Raw genomic sequence first — 17,651 nt, 5'->3', positions numbered from 1 at the left:
TGACCTTCTCTTTCTGTCAGAACTGAAATGGGGGGAAAAAGGGCATTAAGCTTTTCGGCTCACTTTATTTGGAACAAGCTGAGACTGAACGAGCTGCTCTCATTGGACGCTTTAAAGTGGATGTTGAATGACTTGGAGGCGGACACATCTGGCTGTAGATGTTCTCCCTGATGTGTTTCTGGATGATTGTATTTGTTTGTGTGGCTGCTCGTTGTTGGTGTGAAACTCTGTAAATTGTGTTGCCGCCAGGACGCTCTTGAAAAAGAAATTTTGAATCTCAACACGTTTATTTCCTGGTTTAAATTAAGGTTAAATTTAAGAGAAATATATATATATCTATATATAGATATAGATATATATATATAGGATTTCCACCTTGTGAGGGGATGGTGTCCTCGGAGCAGGACGGGGTGGTGGTCTCTGTGCTGTAGCCGCTGGAGTAGTGCAGTGAGTCTCTGTTGCTCTTCTGCTGCTCCATACTGAGTCCTCTGGTCAGCACCATGGCCAGGTCGCTGGCAGCGGGAGACACCTCGTCTCCATGCTGAGGAGAGAGAGAGAGAGAGAGATGCAGGAAGTTGTTTCAAAACTAAATTAGACACAGCTGAATTATTGACGTCTTTTTGTTAATTGGATTTGGGCTGTTGGAGAATTTGTTACGAGCTCGCACACAGAAGTCTCAGCATCGGCAGTGAACGTGATAATGATTCACAGATTACTAAAACAAAAAGAATTATGCCACTTACAGAAATAAAAACAAGCTACTTTAACATCTGCTGCAGCTTCTGCTGGTTCTTATCGTGCACACACAGAGTAAGAGATCATTTTAATGTCTAATTATATTCTTTTTTTTAGATGGAATTAGCCGAAGAGTTGGACAAAGAGAAACATAAAAAGACAAATTAACCGAAAACTGATTAACCAACTAGTTTTTATTTGTCCCAGCTTCAGTCAACAGTTTTTTCAAAGTGTTGGATTCACTTGCTGCTTTTGTCTGCTGTTACAAAGAAGTGAAAAAGCCCAGAGTGTTTCAGGGATTACCTACCGCTAATTTAGTTTGTTTTCTGTTCACTTTGGGTTTCTCTGTTTTCATCTACACACAAAGGGCCTGATCTACAAAAGGAGTGTGCTGCTTTTGAGGCCACTAAGCCTGTGCCTATGAGAGAGAAAGATAGCGTGCAATCCTCTAAAACATGGGTGCAAACTGCACCCCAAAAGATAGACCGCATCCTGTCCCGTTTGTCCCTCTAATCTCTATAAATCAGGGAATATTCAAAAATTCAGCGCCCCCTTCTTGAGTCTTTTTAATCAAATTCAAAAAGACCAGCAATAATTGTCACATGCAGTTATAGTACTGCCAGCATCATCCAGTGTTACCTTGGCAACGACATTCGCCGGGGTCATCCTGGATCTCTGCGGGTCCTCGGGGTGCGATGATGATGGCCCGGCGTACCCCTGCGCGCTCGGGGACCCCTCGCTCTCCCTCAGTCTGTCCAGAGGTTCCTTCCTCCTCTGAACCGCTGCGGCCGCCACCGGCTGCTCGTACTGACCTGCTTTGGACCAATCCTGAAGAGGCGAGTCAAGTTAATAAACAGGGGAGTAGCGGGTAGCATTAGCACGAGAGACTTGTCCAATATCCGGCAGTTTGAAGCCCTTCATCTGAGTGCAGAGAGAGGGGGGCCTTTACGGGTGGACTGTGTTTGTGGGTGCGTGGAAGTTTGTGGGTGTGAGTGGGCAGGGGGCCGTTTTGTGGCGTTTGATCGTGTTTCTGTTGATGAGTTTGATGGTTAGCTCTCCACACCCGGCTTAGTTTTGGCCAATCTCCAGCGGGCAGATTGGAAAACCAGTGAGCGAGACAGGGGAGGCCAAAAAAAAAATCAAATTCATGCACACGCAGCAAGTGGGGATGAAGACTTTAAGGAAGCAAAGCAATGAGGTCATGAATGAGTTTGTTGTCATGATTAAAAAAAGTAAAAGAAAATGAAGCTAATGCCTTAAAGCAACAATATGCAGGAATTTGGATGGTGCCCTTTGGCGCCCACTGAAGGTCTCGGGGCGCAACTGCATTGTTGATAGACCCACATATTGCTGTTACGACTCCCCCTCTTAAAGGCTTTATATGTGATTTTTTGATCCAGCAGATGTCGCCCTTGAGCACCAGCATGAAACCAAAACAACTCGCGGTGCATTGTTGTGTTAGCATGCTAATGCTAGTGATCTTTATTATGCTCGTATCTTCACACTGCATGTAAATTTACCTGAAATGAGCGTGATCTAGAAACACAGTTAAGCAGTGAGTACAGTATGTTATTCTTCTTTTCTCTAGTCCCTCAATTAAACAACTTTTATACACGAGGGGAGGAGTCAGCCGGCCGTCCGGGCGATGTAAACAAAGTGAAGATAGGACTCTGAAAACATCACAGACAGTGGGACTCGGGTGTTACACCCATTGCAGACAGTCATGACTCACAGAGTTATTTTCAGAGGATATACTTGATTTATATTATATTTAAGTGTGAAAAATCAAATATGAAGACTTTAAGCGTTACTCACAAAGGTTTAGTTTTACTTGGGGACCTCTGGTCATTTGTAATAATTGCGGAGGACGTCTGTGTTTTTAATCCAACGCATATGGATAATGTCTGTAATTTGTAAAGTAAATATATTAATCATAATATTTCAGCACACACAAAGGCGTCTGTTTTTAAACAGTGCAGAGACGGGCTGACTGGCTCTAATTTATAACTGAAGGCCGCCGTGTGAACGAGTGCCGTAAAGCCGTATGCACTTCTTGCATCCTGGTCACGCTGCCAAAGTTATATAGTGCAGTAAACGGACGATCGGGCAGCGCTGTGGACAAGAGAGAAAGCTATTGGAAAAAGTGACATATTGTTGCTTTAACTGAAACAGAAGAAAAAGGTGCAACTGAAGAAAATGGAAGCAGATGGAGAACAAACCTTCCAGATAGGAACCTTTGATGTGGGAGAGGAGGAGCTGGATCCGGGGGGGCGATTATAGGGTGGGGACGCAGGAACAGGAAGAATGACAGAGAGAGGCCGTGTGGAGCCAGAGTGAGAGAGAGCGGGGCGGAAGGTAGCGAAGGACGTGCCAAACTGCAGGATGAGAGACACAGTCAGGTCGTCAGAGGAAAGAAAAAAAACGACAAGAGAATTTACACCAAGGCAGAGAAACAGAGAGAGGGGTGTCAGCTGTGGGGAGGTGACCCCCCCCCCCCCCCCCCCCAGGGAAGTAAAGCAACACAGATATATACATGACTACAATAAACACACAGACACAGAAGAGCAGGAACAGATCTGACAGTAGAGTGACAGCTGCAAGTGCATCAGAGAACTCTACACAGGAAGTGAGTGTAATCAGTCTAACATCTATGTCAGTGATGACTGGAAAGCCGACGTTTCACAGCTACTTGATGTGTTTGTGTTAGAGGTTGTGATGAAGGTCACGGGATGAGTTAAAGAAGCCCCAAGCATGCATCTACAATATGGATGAATTTGATTTGACAGCTGTTGCTGCAGTATCTCTGCATTACTGGAGCGCATGTAGCCAGAGGTAACATTTTAAATAAGCTGGTTTCTAATGTGATGGTATACAACGTGCATCTTAGCAGTTTGAAGCGACGGTGTGGCCCTGGGTTGGACAGTCTTACACTCTGGAAGTGAGCGATGATGTACTAAGGAGGCTGTAGTGACAGTATAAACAAGTGGATAAGAACAGGGTAAAAAGGTTTCATTAAATGCACAAAGATCACATTTTAGCTCAACCTGACGTCCTGGGGAAATGTTTGAGTTGTGTGAAGTCCAGGTCAAGTACGACCTACAGTTCAGGGGCAGCAATAAAATCACACTGTAATCACAAGCAAAGAGCCTGGGGCGTGAATGGCCTAGTGGTTAGTTTGTGTGCCCCATGTACAGAGACTGTAGTCCTCGAAGCTGACAGACCTGTGGCTTCTTTCCTGAATGTCATTCCCCACTCTCGCTTTCTATTTCACCTGATTTCCGACTCCAACGCCCAAATACAAAAACACAGGACCTAGCCACATGCAGGTAATATTTATACTTGAGTATTTTTACTTGTAACATGAAGCTTTCAGGATTTCCCCACATGCATTAGATGAGGCGGTTCCTAACAGGCTTGCACTGGTGGCTGTTGGGAATGGAACCATTTTAAGTACAGAAAGCAAAGTGTGCCATGAAAGACGTGTGCTGACAAAATGGTGTCATCCTTTTGGCTTCTGGTTGGAGTGAAGAGAACTCTGACATCCCAAAACAGCCCATGTTTGCTTTAAATCTAGCTCAGATTTCTCACTGGAAATATGCTAATGTAACTTTATAACAACATAGGCCTCGTGCTACGAGTTGAAAATCTTTCAACTTTTCAGAAAGGCGCTGTTGAGGATACGGGCGCTCATTTCCGAATGTACGATATTCCACATGGTTTACGGATCGTGTTCTTGTACCAACATCCTCTTTGCTCCGTGTCTGATCAGATAAAAAAAACATGCAGTAAAAAGTAACGGAGAGCGTTGATTATACAGCGTCTGTTGTCAACAGAGAAAAAAGACGGACATGCAGCGTTTACTTCTTCATGCAAAGGCTTCCAACTGCACAGTCAGCGCTTTTCTGCCTGGAAAAAATGCCAGGTGGCCTTGAAAATATTTACATGGTTGCAGAAACTATGAAACCAACACAAATACGAGCTAATGCAGTAATCTATGAAGTCCTGTTGGAACAGTTATTTGCAGCTCTACATGAGTTGAAGCCTTTGCAGAATCCAGAGATGTTTGAGCGGGACACAGAGAGGTGTGGAAGAGTTTCACAGATTTAGGGAGGAGAGGAGACTTTAACTGTTGATTTTCATCAAACTGAATGTTTGTGTAATGCATCTGTGTTATGTGAGAAACCTAAATGAACTCAGATAAAAAATAATTACAAGCATAAACCAAAAACTTTGATGAACTGAAGCTGCAGAAGTCTCTGTGATATTTTGCACCAGCTGATTCATGGTGGATTCTTTTGACAATGTACGGTATGTCTCTCAAGTTAGAGATGAATCACATACTTGTTGCTTTAATCACCTGAAGGGGAAGACAGTCTTATATGCAAGCTGTTTGTGGATGATGAATAATACTTCTAAATCAGACATGAATGTTCACATCGCCTCGTGGGTATCATCAGAATTGTAATGTCTCTCTGCGAACAGATGTGCCGAGAAGTCACTGACTGTAAAATGTGAGGGGAAGAGACAAGCTGTCAAAAAAAATGTGAATTAAAAGACTGCATGTAAAGAAAGAAAGAAAGAAGAGTCTTACATGCTGCATAGTTTGGTGTTGACCTGATCTGGAATAAAATGTTGTGATAGTTCCTAGATAGTGACGCTGCATCGAGCCCAAAACTACAACAGGTGGTCATAATGTTACAGCAAATAAGTGTGTGTATACCGATGTCTGATCAGTGTGTGTATACCGATGTCTGATCAGTGTGTGTATACCGATGTCTGATCAGTGTGTGTTTACAAATGTCTGTTCAGTGTGTGTGTATACCGGTGTCTCATAAGTGTGTGTATACCGATGTCTGATCAGTGTGTGTATCTGATGTCTGATCAGTGTGTGTATACCTGTGTCTGATCAGTGTGTGTTTACAAATGTCTGTTCAGTGTGTGTGTATACTTATGTCTGATCAGTGTGTGTATACCGATGTCTGATCGGTGTGTGTATACCTGTGTCTGATCAGTGTGTGTATACCTGTGTCTGATCAGTGTGTGTTTACAAATGTCTGTTCAGTGTGTGTGTATACTTATGTCTGATCAGTGTGTGTATACTTATGTCTGATCAGTGTGTGTTTACAAATGTCTGTTCAGTGTGTGTGTATACTTATGTCTGATCAGTGTGTGTGTATACCGGTGTCTCATAAGTGTGTGTATACTTATGTCTGATCAGTGTGTGTTTACAAATGTCTGTTCAGTGTGTGTGTATACTTATGTCTGATCAGTGTGTGTGTATACCGGTGTCTCATAAGTGTGTGTATACCGATGTCTGATCAGTGTGTGTATACTGATGTCTGATCAGTGTGTGTATCTGATGTCTGATCGGTGTGTGTATACCGATGTCTGATCAGTGTGTGTATACCTGTGTCTGATCAGTGTGTGTATACTGATGTCTGATCGGTGTGTGTATACCGATGTCTGATCAGTGTGTGTATACCTGTGTCTGATCAGTGTGTGTATACCGATGTCTGATCAGTGTATACCGATGTCTGATCAGTGTGTGTATACCTGTGTCTGATCAGTGTGTGTATACCTGTGTCTGATCAGTGTGTGTATACCGATGTCTGATCAGTGTATACCGATGTCTGATCAGTGTGTGTATACCTGTGTCTGATCAGTGTGTGTATACCTGTGTCTGATCAGTGTGTGTATACCGATGTCTGATCAGTGTATACCTGTGTCTGATCAGTGTGTGTATACCTGTGTCTGATCAGTGTGTGTATACCTGTGTCTGATCAGTGTGTGTTTACCTGTGTCTGATCAGTGTGTGTATACCTGTGTCTGATCAGTGTGTGTATACCTGTGTCTGATCAGTGTGTGTATACAGTGTGTGTATACCGATGTCTGATCAGTGTGTGTATACCGATGTCTGATCAGTGTGTGTATACCGATGTCTGATCAGTGTGTGTATACAGTGTGTGTATACCGATGTCTGATCAGTGTGTGTATACCGATGTCTGATCAGTGTGTGTATACAGTGTGTGTATACCGATGTCTGATCGGTGTGTGTATACCTGTGTCTGTTTCTTCCCTCTGTTTGCTGACAGCATTTTTTACTTATTAATTTATTTAACATTCAACAAGATTTTTAATGCACATGTATTGGTCTTTGTTATTAGCTGACAAATCTCAATACACCTGACATGTTGCCACACTAGTCTTGAGTTCAGAGCAAAACATATTTGATAAGTACTGCAGATTACTCACAGTGGTGGGGGAGCTGCATTCACTGACTGACTGGCACGTTTCTGAAGCCTCTGACGACGCTGAGCTGGAGGACTTCTGCAGCAGAGGATCACAGAAAAAACTTTATTTACACATTTAATCAAGAGTTAAATTATTGTGTGTGGATTCAGCGACTAACTTTGAATGTGTGTGTGTGTCCATGTCAGCGTTCATACCTGGCTAGTGATGTCTGAGGGCATTGGCGAGGGCGGCTTGGAGTAGATATTTGCATCCTGGGACACGAAGCCCGAATCGTGGGAGGAGACACTGCTGAGGCGGTGAGCGGCGATGCCCCCCGGTGGCAGGTTCTGGTGCGGCAGGCTGCTGCGGTAGCGAACGTAGGAGGAGGAAGAGGAGGTGGGTGAGTGTGGCTGGGAGCCTCCACCACCACCACCACCAAAACCAGCACTACCCCCTCCCCCTGAGGAGCGGGAGGCGCTACTGTGGGCGCTGTTGACGCTGCTGCAGAGGGGAAGGGGGGAGGGATGAAGGGTTGGGGGAGGAGGGGAGCGAAGTCATGGAGGGTGTGAGAGGAGGATGAAGGTGATGGTAGCAGATGTGGAGTAAGGACAGTGTTTAGGGAGAAAGAACATGATGTCATGGAGGTTTTTGGAGCACATTTTGTCAGGAATGAGTCGTCGGTCATCGGAGAAGATGATAAAGTGATGGCGTGAGGATGTATTGGATGGTTTTTATGATTAGTTTTATGATAGGTTGATGTTCAGAAGTAGTTTACAGGAATGTGTTGGTTCATCCGGTTAGAGAAAAAAACCCAAATATGTGTGATGTGACAGTCACAGATAAAAGTGTTAAAGAGACCGAGAGATGAAAAGAAATCCAGGTAAGCACATAAACACCCCGCAGGAGAGAAAGAGGGCGAGCAACAAGAGTGCACACACACACACACACACACACACACACACACACACAAACACACAAACACACACACAAACACACAAAAACACACAAGTTACAAAACGGAAGATAAGACAAGTGAAGGAAGAGTCGAGCACAGAGGAGGATGAGTGTGTGGTGAGGGGCAAAAAAAGGGGGAGAAATGGGGGAGGAGGGGAGAGTAGACAAAGAGTGTGTAAGCTTATGAGAATCCAGTGCACACACACACACACACACACACAAACACACACATAAACTCATAGTAAACACTGCAGGCAGAAGGATGTGAGGTCGCATGCCTTGAGATTTGCCTGAAGGGTGACTGCTTAAACAGCACATGCAAACACTGACAGAGACTGTTTCACTCACAAACACACACACACACACATACACACACACACACACACACACACACACACACACACACACACACACATTTCTTTTTTCAGACAGAAATATTCCTACTTTAAATGTTTTCATTTTGTATTTCTAGAGATCTAGAGACATTCACAGATTAAGAAAACAGAGATGGTGCATTTATTAAGACAAGTTTCTAAAATATTGATGACGAATTTCAATCGTTAAAAACTGATTTATTCAAGAGAAATCACTCCTCTGGTTTTTATTTCTCTGTCTGGAGGCTGAGCTGAATGAAATAACAAAGAGTAATGATGGACAGACACACACACACACACACACACACACATACACAGAAAGACAGTCACAGTGAAATATAAACACCAGAGAAGGCTCCTCTTTCTGATTCTCGCACAGTTTTTAACACACGGTGTTGTTTGTGTCTGTGTTTGTGTTTGCGTTCGTGTACCTGCACATGCTGCTCTTGCGGGAGCCGGAGCTGCTGGGGGATGACGGAGGCGTCTGATAGGACCAGCTGTAGTCTGAGCCCTTCAGGTCCTTTATCACCTGAGGGAGAGAGAGAGAAGGAGAGGTATTCCCAGGTGAACTCTCATCCAAGTACTAACCAGGTACGACCCTGCTTAGCTCCTGTGTGTGTGTGTGTGTGTGTGTGTGTGTGTGTGTGTGTTTCACCTGTTCACTAGCTGGGGGCAGTTTGTGAGGATCAGTTGTCAGCACAGTGAGGTCGTCGATGATGGCCTGGAGGTGAGTGATCTCTCCCAGCATGGCGATCTCTCCGTTCTAAAAAAATAACAGATTCAAGGAATCAGAGAAAGAGAAAAGACATTTTTCAAATCAAGACCATGTCAGGTGACAATCTACTCCACCCTCTGCCCTCCACAGACATGTCATGAATATGGAGAGCTGTACTGTTAACACCGTCCGTCTCCCCCCTCCTCACCACCACAGGCTGCAGGAAGCCAATGAAGGTGCAGAAGCGCCCCCTCTCCTCCACCAAGGCCCGGCGCACCGCCTGCTTCTCGGTCTCCTCCATCAGCAGGCACATGTCGGTCACGTCCTGCATGGCGCTGTCCAGCTGAGGCTGCAGGTCCCCTCGCCCTGAGGTGGAGAGGGCACACGGGTGGTCAGAAAGAAAAAAGGAGAGTGCAGGAGAGGTTCATGAGAGGAGCTGGATGGAGAGGAAAGAAAGATGGAGGTGGAGATAGAATGAGGGAGTGGATATGTTCCTTGATGAAATGTCTCTCCAACAGCTTCCCATAATGCACTGCTTCCTGATATTACTGCTCAAAAAATATTTAATCTGTAGTGTACAACAAAAGCACAGAATATGTGAAATGATCACGTTACAATTAGAGGAAAAAATTGATTTTTTAAAAACATAAGTATTTATGAAAATGAAATTGAACAAATTGTAAGTACCCAATGAAAAAAAGGAAGCAGATCGCAGGGAGCAGTTCAACAAAACTACCTTCCTTGGGTACTTATTTTTCTCTTTTAAAGGTCACACCTTCCCCATGTTCCTCTAACTCTAACATGTGTCTCTAGTCTGTCTACAAACCCCCCAATGATGAGAAAAGTCCATCCTCTCCGTCTTTCCAGAAAATGTGTGCTCAAACAGGCCGTTTGGAGATTTTCCCTCTATGACATCACAAAGGGCAGTAGCCCCTCCCCCAGGTGGGTGACACTCCCACAGCTAGGTGTTTGTTCTGCCCTCTGAGTCTGCCTTCTCACCGTAAACAATAGGACATGGAGCGAGAAAGCCTGAGTACACCCGAGCCCTTCCAGAGAGGGGGCGTGGTCAGACACAGCTCATTTACATATTTAAAGGTACAGAAACAGCCTGTTCTGAGCAGGGTATAATAGTGTCTGCAGCAATGGAGAAAGAATGACAGAGAGAGGAGGAGAGGAGGGGAAGTCTGAAAGAAAGCTTGAAGTGTGACTCTAAAGCTAACGGACGAAGCTCCACAAGTCATGCAGGAGTCAAAGAGGAAGAAGTCTAATTACATCATGCATTGTTGGAGGCAAAACTGTACGACTTTATCTCCTCATGTAGCTATGAATTCATAAAAAACAATCTGACGCCTTCATGATTTAATGATAACTACTCAAATGTTCAAGATGAGCAGAGCTGAGTCTTCACTACATACATGCTGGTGAATCTGCAGCAGAAAGGTGCAAATAAGAAGGATAAAAATGAGGTGATTCTGCAGAGGTCAAGCGAGCGACAGGCTGATACTTACCCTGCATCTCTATAACAGGGGGGGGGCAAATACCACAGCGAAGGGGAGACAGAGAGAGAGAGCAGCAGAGAGGGGGGGGCAGCAAAAAAAGGACGCAAAATAAGAAAAGAGAAAAGGAGAGAGAGGGGAGAGAGCAGAAATAGCAGAACTCATTGTTAAGGTTAGTACAAGGAAGCCATCACAAGACAGCCACAGTGCGACACGTTAGAGCCAAAATAACACAGCGGCAACAAAAAAACATACTTCAGAAATAATCTTTATAATACCACAAAACATAAGAAGTGACAGATCAGACTACACGGCATTGATTATCCGTCAGTTTTCGACCACACACTGTGTTTTCATGTTAAAATATTGAATAAAAAGTATGCCGAACATTTCATTAATCATTCATGTTTTACATAAAACACTTCACATGTAAGTGCAAACATGATCTTAAGAGTTTCAACATAAAAAATATTTATAAAAAACATGATTGAATTATAGTTTTATACATGTTTATTTATCTGCCCGGCAACTGAATAGCAACTGTTTCAGAAAGAGAGCGTTAATTATTGGTTGCTACATCTCTGAGTGAAGAGTTTCAGGACAAATGAAAAAAAAAAACGAGCTGCAGTACCACCGTTCACCACTGGATGGCAATATACACTTTCTATTCTTTAAAACCTCCTAGACTGTTTGAAGCTGTGTGGTTTCTGACCTCAGTGGATGACTCAACTCTCTGTGTGTGTGTGTGTGTGTGTGTGTGTGTGTGTGTGTGTGTGTGTGTGTGTGTGTGTGTGTGTGTGTGTGTGTGTGTGTGTTGAATTCATGAGTCTGTGTTGTTTGCATTTTAATCACATATGAACCAAAAGTCAACATTTGATCCACTTTTGGAGCAGGGAATAGTTTTGTTGATATTTTATCAACAGCAGTGAGATAATAGAGAGTACAGAGATATAAACTGAGAGTCTTTATGTCTCCAAAACGTGATCTCAGAAAGAGATCTGCTGTTGTATGTGGTATGTGATGTGACCCTGCACCTTGTTATCTGACCTCTACAGTGAGCGAGCTTGTCTGCTGACCGTTACCTTTACGAGCCTTCTTCTGCAGCTTGATGGTGTCAGATGACTTCTTCTTGATCTCGTGGCGTGACCTCTTGTACTCTGCACACGGGATGAACAGAGAGATGCTTCAGTGACAGGAATGTAAAAGTCCTCCGTGTGACCTCACTTTTATTTCATCCTGCATTTGTAATGGAAACTTCAAAAAGATCCGCCTCAGGAGCGCACTGATCAGACTTTACAGCGACTGGAGCAAAAACAGAAAGTCAGCTTTTTACAAACTCTTTGATGAGCAGCATCCGGTGGAGGAGATGAATATAAAAACATGATGCGTTTAAGTCTCATCCAGTCTGTGAGCTATAATGATCTTGGCATATAGTGCAGTGGTTCTCAACTTTTCTACCTTCAGGACCCATCGTCCAATCCTCAAAGAGAAATTGCGACCCAAATTTGTGATAGTTATCAACCAATCAGATTTATTTAATGACAAAATTGTACAGTGTGGACATCTTTTTTATTTTATTTTAACCTTTATTTAACCAGGCAGGTCATTAAGAACACATTCTTATCTGAAGGTACCAAACATATTACTTACACAATCATTTTTTGTTGCACACTGAAAACAGCTCTGCGACCCATTTTTGGGTCCTGACCCACCAGTTGAGAACCATTCACTACTAACTTCTACAACATTTTTCTGTCGGCACATGAAAGAGGATTTTCTCTTTCTGGGTGGAAAGAACAAAGGAATTAAACCACAGGTGTTCGCTACGAGCTGAAAGCGACTGAAACAAAGCAGTGTAATATTATGATATAAGATGGCAATTTGGAGTCGTTTTTGAGGGGCGTGTCCAGACTTTTTGGACTGGAGGGGGCCCAACTGGGACACTGACTTGTGCAGGAGTGGCCTGAAGTCTGTGTGCACACACATGAATGAAGAGTGTTATTTACCCCTCCAGTCTGCACTGATCACATCGACTCTTAAGAAACAAAAGATAATGACAACATATGCATCTTTTAAGCTTCATTCTTCAAGGACTCAAAACAAATATGGACGTCTTAAGTCACAATTTAAATCTGCACACTGAAAACTATGAGCTGCCAGTTACAACACAGTCTGGATAGTGAAATTCAACATAAGGATTTTGGGGTGGCCAATAAGATTTCAAGGGGGGTCCATGCCGCCCCTCTGGACACACCCCTGGTCATATTTATCTGTTTGTCTACATCTATAACATCTCAACAGTTACCACCTTGGTTGGTAATTCTCACTATGAGTGCTTTATTGTGAGCCGTTTGAAACACAGAATAAAACATATAAAGTCTAGTTTTCACTTCTCTCTGTTTGGGCGTTCATGTAAAGATGATGCAGGATGACAATCCGCACAATGTTCAATGAATAATTCACTTTGATATCAATTCATGCCTGCAGCCTCTTGTCTGATTTTTTTTTTTTACACATAACAACAAAAACTGTTTTTTTTTTTCTTTGTCTCGACCAACCTCATGTGTGAAAGCCGTCTCAGGCCATTATACTAACAGGACTCCATTTAACTCAGCTTTTCTATTCATTGATTGGCCTGGAAGTAGACCTGATACAGAGTTCAGGGATCTACTTTTCACTGCGTTCATCTCATTTCTCTGATCGTCATGATTGACCCTGAGCCACAGAGCACAACTAACAAGATACCAGGAATGACGCGGGGCTGGAATTCTGTGACGCAGTGATTTCATGAATTAGAAGCATAACCATGCGATGTGTTTTTTTTTTTACCTTTGGCATGATCTTTATCAAGCTGGTTGGCAGTTTTCTTCCAGTCCTCAATCTTGTCCTGAAGAGGGGTGATCAGACTCTCCATCAGAGCGCTGCAGAGGGACGGAGACACAAGAGGAAGTTAAAGACATTAAGGACAGCTCAGACACTAAAGCTGGGCCCAAAATCAGAGGGGCTACATCCTTCAGAAGGGGGCATTTGAAGACTGATTGTATCACATCAGCGCGTTGAAGGCGGTCTCATTTGAAAGTTTCCTTCAAATGCGGGCCGAACAAATATGTCCTACGTTTCCCTAGCGATACAAGCTAGCGATACAAATGAGAAAAAGACAGTGACACATTAAATTATCTTTTCAATAAATAATTTTGCTTATGGTCACGTTAGCTAGTTCCAATGTATTTGTCAAGGTTGCTAGGCAACATCATCAACACTTTCAGGTTTTGACATTAGGTAAGATTGTTTTGTACCGTGCAGGATTGGTCCCACCTCCCCCGCTGGTCTGCGTTCGTATAGCTAACATCGCTCTGTGCCCAATCACACTTGTGTATGTATACAGTCTGAAACAGCAGGTGGAAGTATGCACATGGTTGGTTTGCAAATCCGGCAAGAAGAAAAAGGAAGTAGAAGCCACCATGGCAACCACTCGCGGGCTGAGTCCATCCTGCTATCTGTGGACATTTTTGTTATTTCTGAGACGCCAACAACCCTCTTCCTACTTCCACATCAACCATGCAGCAGGTGAAGCGGCCCATGCTGCAGGCCACCTCTTCAAGTGGACTCGGGTATAGTATGCTACAAGTATGATCTGTTTTGTTTCACACTGATCGAATGAATCGGACTTTGGGGTCAAGCGTTTTTGGATATGGCTCGGGTCCCTAATGTGAAACCACCCTTAGTAACTATAGGGTAAAGCTGCTGACGCAAAACAGGAAATGCTGTGTCGACCAGACCGTCTCATTTCAGTTTGGCTTGAGTGGTCTAAACAGGCTATGAAGGCGTGGTCCTTCGAAGGATGCTACCCCTGAACTTGGACCAGGAAAACCCCAACAACTCTTCTTCGTTCAGTCATAAACGTCCATCATGTGAAGTCTCAAAAACATAAGTTACTTTATCTAAAAACATGTGATCTTCACGTTCTCACCACAGAGCCCGGCTAAAACGAGAAGCGACATATATCTGGTATCAGATCATCATGCAAACTCACGCCATGTGGCGCTCAACTTCATTATTTTAGTATCTGAAACACTGCACTCCGGTCTTTATCCACACACACGTGATAGAAATGAAAACACAGCTTGTAGAAGGTCTGGGATCTACGAGCATGTGCGCTGAAACCGAGACGCACACAAGCTTCAAAGGGAACCCTGAAATTACCATACTCAGATCATCATCATCATCATCATCATCATCATCATCATCATGATCATCAACATCATAGTAATGGCGTTTGCTGTGGAAAAGTCATTATAGAGTGTGGAGACTGTAGGAAAGTCAAACAATGGTTAAAGACAGACTTTGTGAGGCTTCCAGAGTGGTTGATGGATTTATTCAGATGTACAGACAGAAAAGTGCTGAGAGGAAAACCACAGCAGGCATTTGTCCCATTATCACCCTAAAAGCAGGGAAACACTGATGAGCTGATGTGTACAGATACTTTGTTAAAGTGGAGTTTAAGGAATCTCAATCTGTTTTTACTGAGTGCCTATTATTTGCTGCATTTACTTTTGTCCCTTAAAGGAGCAACATGTAAGATGTGTAGGGAGTGAAATGATCAGACATTAAAGGGATACTTCACCCGTTGAAACATGAATCTGTATTGACATTGGGTCATGCCTTCTTGGCCGAGAAAAGGCAGAAAGTGTCTTTTTGGCTCATGTGGATGAGAGACACCAAATCCCAGAATGCACAGCACCGCAGGCCACTCTCACTAAGGTCAGGTTTACAGACATGTTTACTTCAACACATAAGGCCGTTTCCTCAACTGATTCCGAGATTTCTTCCAGAAGGAATTAGCATCTTAGCATTAGCAGAAAACAGACTCTATGTCTGTGTCTATAGCGAAACAGTGAGAGCACCGACACTACCAGTCCGCCCCAGCTCGAGCCGGCCCCGGCTCCTCGTCCCCGCCGACAGGCAGGCGGCCAGCAATATAGCAATATAGCCCCCTCCAGTGAAGCAAAAATCATCATTTTGCGTCACTGGAAGCTCCTTTTCAGACTTAGAAATACAAAGATTTCCCATCTCAGGGGAAAATGAGGGCGGGATGCACGACCATTTAAAAATACTACCAGGTTTCTAATGATCCAAAGCTTCATGCAAATGGATGAAGTATCCCTTTAAGGAAACATGCTATGTTGAAGTGCTGGCTTCTCTGACAACAATGCAGCAGCCAGTATGTCCTCCTTCTAACTTTAGATTCTGCTCCTGAATGCTCTGGATTTGTTTGGACCAGAGAAGGTAGGCGCTTTTAAGGCGACCCCCCCCCCCCCCCCCACACGGCCGTTTTGGACGCCCCTCTGTTTGCCAGATATGAGAGCAGTTATCAGGTCAACAGGTGTTGCAGCGATGGAAGCGGGCAAGAGAAGTGGTTCAGATAGAAGTGATTGTGCAGCACTGACAATCATACATGTCAGCAGAATGTGGCTCTGCTTATTTTTCAACACTGACCCAGAACTTCCACCAGATGCATGTGAGCTGTATGTCAGCTCTGCTGCAGTACGCCTCTGTGCTACCACGTCCGTCAACACCCACAGGCTATGTTTTCAGAGCGCAGCACAGCAGGGCAGCTGACGTCGCAAGACAAAGGAGTTCCCACGGTAATTACAGAATCACATAAAAAAATCCTCATAAAAACAACAACAAACACTCATCTTGTTCCCATTCGTCGAAACAAAGTGTTTTATTCTGAAAATGAACCAGATGTTTTAATTTTGTTGTTGTGTCTGACTTCCTGTCCTGCTCGATCTGCTCCGTGGTACATTGATGCTCTGTGCTCCAGCATCCGGAAAAAATAGAGCCAGTGGAAGCACACACATTGACTAAAGTGAAACCCAACGGCTGCTTGGGCTGAGAGGAGACGGACTAAACACGTTTCTGGTGGAATCTAGCAGCGGCCATAATTACATCTGTGTTAGCACATGACTCTGTGGAGATATCCTCAACATGCATAGTGTGCGCAACCAAATCAGCATGTGGTAAATCATTGTTGTTGATATTTTGAATTTAATGGTTCCAATAAAAGAGTTGATTTCATAGAGCTACATGGACATTTAATCTAAATCTAAACTACCTCCTGGCATTGCTGTAACATGTCCCACATTGTCCCACATCTGGCTTGTTGGCGTCTGGTCACCTTTACTAAGATTGGCTCAATCTTCCGTCCAACGGATGGATGGACGGTTCAGTTTGTTTTGCACAAAACAGAAAGTAGAAATGTATTTCACAGGGTAAGAGGTTAAATCAAAGCTTATACTTTCTCAAAACATTTACCAAACAAGTATGCATATATAACCTGAGTAAAGAGCATGTCTCTGTTCACCAGCTCTCGGTGTAAGTGTGATAAACCACCGAGTGAGGTGAGCAGAAAGAAGGACAGACACAGGAAGTAAAGAAAGGACAGACACAGGAAGTCAAGAAGGACAGACACAGGAAGTAAAGAAAGGACAGACACAGGAATGAAAGAAGGACAGACACAGGAAGTAAAGAAGGACAGACACAGGAAGTAAAGTAAGGAGAGACACAGGAAGTAAAGAAAGGACAGACACAGGAAGTAAAGAAAGGACAGACACAGGAAGTAAAGAAGGACAGACACAGGAAGTAAAGAAGGACAGACACAGGAAGTAAAGTAAGGAGAGACACAGGAAGTAAAGAAAGGACAGACACAGGAAGTAAAGAAGGACAGACACAGGAAGTAAAGAAGGACAGACACAGGAAGTAAAGTAAGGAGAGACACAGGAAGTAAAGAAAGGACAGACACAGGAAGTCAAGAAGGACAGACACAGGAAGTAAAGAAGGACAGACACAGGAAGTAAAGAAAGGACAGACACAGGAAGTAAAGAAGGACAGACACAGGAAGTAAAGTAAGGAGAGACACAGGAAGTAAAGAAAAGGAAGTCATGAGTCTTACTTTGTGAACTGGCGCAGTTTGGCCTCGATGCTGCGGTGCCTCATGCACATCCTGGTCAGAGCTGAACCGATGTCTCTGGTTGCTCCTGGAAACACAAAACAGCCGGGGTTATGTCGTGACACACACACACACATACACACACACACACACACACACACACACACACACACACACACACACACACACACACA

General features: G+C 43.9%; 1 protein-coding gene across 3 annotated transcripts in view; it reads right to left on the bottom strand.

Annotated features, from left to right (window-relative positions):
• mtss1lb (MTSS I-BAR domain containing 2b) overlaps positions 1–17,651 on the bottom strand; it is an 86,713-nt gene that overhangs the window by 10,748 nt on the left and 58,314 nt on the right. The window contains exons 4-14 of one of the 3 annotated variants that reach the window (XM_061044601.1): positions 17,461–17,545; positions 13,335–13,426; positions 11,588–11,662; positions 9,218–9,375; positions 8,950–9,057; positions 8,726–8,823; positions 7,182–7,329; positions 6,988–7,062; positions 2,955–3,110; positions 1,375–1,563; positions 376–541 (exon numbers count right to left, since the gene is read on the bottom strand). In XM_061044601.1, the coding sequence (XP_060900584.1) occupies positions 376–541; positions 1,375–1,563; positions 2,955–3,110; positions 6,988–7,062; positions 7,182–7,329; positions 8,726–8,823; positions 8,950–9,057; positions 9,218–9,375; positions 11,588–11,662; positions 13,335–13,426; positions 17,461–17,545 (1,350 nt within the window). Of the gene's footprint in view, positions 1–375; positions 542–1,374; positions 1,564–2,954; positions 3,111–6,987; positions 7,063–7,181; positions 7,468–8,725; positions 8,824–8,949; positions 9,058–9,217; positions 9,376–11,587; positions 11,663–13,334; positions 13,427–17,460; positions 17,546–17,651 lie in introns of all 3 variants that reach the window. The other 2 variants (XM_061044593.1, XM_061044610.1) reach the window with 2 other exon arrangements.

The sequence above is a fragment of the Labrus mixtus genome, chromosome 1, assembly GCF_963584025.1.
Source record: "Labrus mixtus chromosome 1, fLabMix1.1, whole genome shotgun sequence".
Classification (NCBI taxonomy): domain Eukaryota; kingdom Metazoa; phylum Chordata; class Actinopteri; order Labriformes; family Labridae; genus Labrus; species Labrus mixtus.
The sequence above is the reverse complement of the archived record's forward strand: the minus strand, read 5'-3'. Positions and strand labels throughout refer to the sequence as shown.